Consider the following 3779-nt stretch of genomic DNA (forward strand, 5'->3'; position numbering starts at 1 on the left):
TCTTGATGGGCCGTACCATTCCGCTATAGCCAGTATTACCCGGCTATTTTTTACAGGTTTACAATAGTTTTAGAAACAGAATTCCACAGCATTCAATTCTGTTTTGTTTGGTTTTTAGAGAGGGAGAGAGGCAGGGGGAATCTTCAGAGAATCTTCAGCAGACTCCATGCCCAGCACAGAGCCAGATACGGGGCTCAACCTCACAACCCTGAGATCACGACCTGAGCCAAAATCAAGAGTCTGACGCTCAGCCAAGCCACCCAAGTTCTCCCCATGGTATTCAATTCTGTATGAATTGTGTCTTTTATGTTTTTAATCAGTCACTGCTACTGCTCGAGGAGTCTGTTGACATAACTTCTACATCATCTTCATTTTCTTTATTATGCCCCGGAGGTTCCAACAAGAAGTCATTATTGTGATTTGGTGGTAACATATTCATGGACATGTCATTTGACTGCCATGGGTACTGCGGAGCAAGGACATCTGGAACCCAGGTGAGTGGAGCACACACAGCATTACTTGCACTTATTCTATGTGCATACTTAATTATTTCTTCAGAGGAGATGGCACCTTTTCTTGCTTTTTCTATTGATTTGAGTTTTTCTTTTGCTTGGTAAACAGCTGTTGCCAGTATTTGCTCTGCTTCCTTTAGCTGTTTCTGTAGTTGCTGAATATCACTGTCCCTCTTCTTCCTCATGGTCTTTTAATTGTTTTTCTCTTTTTTCCTCAACTTCCTTCCTTGCCATCAAGTTGTTTTCTCTGTCACTCAGTCTTTCTTCTACCACATTAGCCTTCATTGTTAGGACCTCAAGTTTGGATGGCATCTCATTCAATTGATTTTTAATTTCGGCCTGATTAGATCTAAATTCTTCAGTCATGAAGTCTCTTGAATCCTGTATGCTTATTTCCAGAGCAACCAGTAGCTTTATAATTGTGCTTCCGAATTGGTTTTCTAACATTGAATTTTAATCCAAATTCTGTAATTCTGTGGCAGATAGTACTGTTTCTGATTCTTTCTTTTGTGGTGAGTTCTTTCTAGACATTTTGCTCAGTGCAGAGTGGCTATATGAGCACGCTGTGTCAAGAATATTAATCACGACCTAATTAAATTTCACCCTAGATGAATTTGCTGAGGTCAGAGACCAAAAATTGAAAACAAAGATCAGAATGAAATAAAACAAAAGGACCAATAAAGTGAAAAAGAAATCTTAAAACAAAGTAGTAAAAAAATAAAAGGCCAGGAATCCTAAAGAAGAAGAGAAAAAATAATTTAAACAAATGAAAATCAAAAGAAAAAAGAAAAGAGAAGGTGGGGACTGGGAGATGGTGGTGGTGAAGAAGTTGTCGTATAGGGAGAATGTAATCTACCTGAGGGGCTCTAGAGGGTGATCCTCTTGGTTCTGAGTATATTAAGTTCTGTATATTAGAAGATGCTCAGTTCCAAATGTATATAAACCAGAAATATTTATAGAGGGCCCCAACATTGACCACCAAAACATAAATGAGATTAAAAAGGGGGGGGCAGAATGGGAATGAGGAATCTCACAGAATGAACCAGCATGGTCTACCCCTTGGTTTTGGGTGCCTGCTGGTCATGTTTTATTTTTTTTATTTTTATTTTTTTTATATTTAGGTTTTATTTTTTTTTATTTTTATTTATTTATTTATTTATTTATTTATTTATTTATTTATTTATTTATGATAGTCACACACAGAGAGAGAGAGGCAGAGACACAGGCAGAGGGAGAAGCAGGCTCCATGCACCAGGAACCCGATGTGGGATTCGATCCTGGGTCTCCAGGATCGCGCCCTGGGTCAAAGGCAGTCGCCAAACCGGCTGCGCCACCCAGGGATCCCTGGTCATGTTTTAGAAGGTATTAACTTCTGCCATTGTAGAATAAAATGAGGCAGAGGAAACAAAAAACACAAAACAACAACAACAACACAATATCTTGTATATCTCCCAAAATTAAGTTGAGTGTGTTGAAGCCAATCTAGAAGTGGAAAATATATCTAGGACCTGTAATTGTAGAAATATGAGAGTCAAAAAAGAAGAATCTTGAAAATGAAGAGGTAGTAAAATATTATAGTTAAGGTGAGAAAAGAGAGAAAAAACTGGAAAATTACAGTCTGATATAAAAACAAGTTGTACTGGAAAAGGAAGAAAAGCAAAAAGAAGAAGAAGAAGAAGGGTAGCCTCTGGTTCTATATACTGTAAATCCATCGACTTCCCCTGGAGCTTTCCAGTGCTGCTCAGTCAAGAACTTATTCTTCCCCTCTCCTTCCACCTGGTCTTCTGGGAGAGGGGTCTGCTGTGCTGATTCTCAGGTGCGTGTACCTGGGGGAGCTGCTCCACCCCCTGCCAGGTGCACGGCTCAGTAGGAGCTGTTTATCCTGTTTTGCCTTGTTCCCTGGTGGCCCTGCTCCATCCTAGGCACAGGGTGACACAAGGAGGAACAACAACACTGGCAGCAGCCAGCTCTCCAGCTCTGGAGTCAGCTCCCACCATGACTACCACAGTCTCCCAGTCTGCACTGGCCTAGATGCTTCTGCCCTGGTGGAGGTTCGCTGATCTGCACAGCTTGGGGGTGCCTGGTAGCAGGAGAGTTCTCACTGGCCTGTGCCCTCCTGCCTCTGCTTGTCCGGGGGGGAATGAAGGATCCTGGGCTTTGTCTGCTGGGTGCTCTGGGATCTGGGGCCTGTGGGGCTGGAATCAGGCTCCCAGGACCGCTGTTCCCAAAGGCAGCAGGGTGCAGCCCCCTCCATTCAGAGCCACTGCCTGAGCTTCTCTTGAAGCCCCATTAGGGGCGCGCTCCAGCCCTTTACCGAGATTGGCCCACAGTCTGTGGTATGCTCTCCCCTGGGGCACACTTCCTCTAACTGGAGGCTCCACTGCCCCTCCTGCGATTCTGCCCAAGTTCCCTGCTAAGCAACTTTCTGTCCGGGAAGAATACAGTGTGGATTTTTAAAATTCCTGCTTCTCTGGGACTGGGCTTTCCTGTCCCAGGAGGCTTTGCCACCCAGCCTTAGCCCAGCTCCTTGTGGGGCCTCTCCCTCACTTGATTCTTTTTTTATTTTTTTCCACCTCCCTCCTTGTTAAAAGCGAAAACCCTTCTCTCTGCAGCATTCCAGCTGTTCACTCTTTAAATATCAGGTCGAATTCGTAGGTTTTCAGGATGATTTGAAATTTATCTAGGTGAGTTGGTGGGGACAGGTGACTTGGGGACCCTACTCCTCCACCATCTTGCCCATCAGTTTTGTTTCTTAAATTCTATATATGAATGAAAGGATATGATATTTCTCTTTCCCTGCTAGCATTTTTTTAAGAAGAAAAAAAATTTGTGTTTGTTCTGCTTACTCTAGTCCCCAGTCAGCATCTCTCCTACCACCAAAAGATAACAAAACAAAACAAAAACTTGTCTTTTCCTGAGGAGAGCTGTGTGTAATTAAAGTTTGGCAAAGGTAGTATAGGTGTCAAAAAGGATCCGCTAAACTTAACGTTACTGTGAATTGAAGTTGATTGTATACGATTTTTGGCAGAAGGATACTTTTGTTTTTAACTCCAATACTACAAGTAGATGATATGGAGATGACAGATCCTCAAGAAGATTCCCATAACTAAAGAGGCCACAAAGCACTCCATCACAGAGACAATAAATAATTGAGGCACATCTTTAGTTAAGACTAAGAAAACCTAAAGGGGCCAGCTTGGTATCCTCTCACTTCCCCATTACCAGTATTTGTTCCTCCCTCTCTCCTTTTCCCCATCCAAATTCCTA

At 42.7% G+C, this 3779-nt stretch overlaps 1 protein-coding gene across 1 annotated transcript; it reads right to left on the reverse strand.

Annotated features, from left to right (window-relative positions):
* Positions 1-316: 316 nt before the first annotated feature.
* Positions 317-697, reverse strand: LOC129517976 (mediator of RNA polymerase II transcription subunit 4-like). The gene has a single exon (XM_055338058.1). It carries the CDS (start codon positions 695-697, stop codon positions 317-319), a length of 381 nt encoding a protein of 126 aa, XP_055194033.1.
* Positions 698-3779: the final 3082 nt, after the last annotated feature.

The sequence above is a fragment of the Nyctereutes procyonoides genome, unplaced genomic scaffold (genome assembly GCF_905146905.1).
Source record: "Nyctereutes procyonoides isolate TBG_1078 unplaced genomic scaffold, NYPRO_anot_genome, whole genome shotgun sequence".
Classification (NCBI taxonomy): domain Eukaryota; kingdom Metazoa; phylum Chordata; class Mammalia; order Carnivora; family Canidae; genus Nyctereutes; species Nyctereutes procyonoides.

Coding starts and splice junctions, on each gene's coding strand:
- LOC129517976 (XM_055338058.1), bottom strand. CDS start 697: ATGAGGAAGAAGAGGGACAGTGATATTCAGCAACTACAGAAACAGCTA.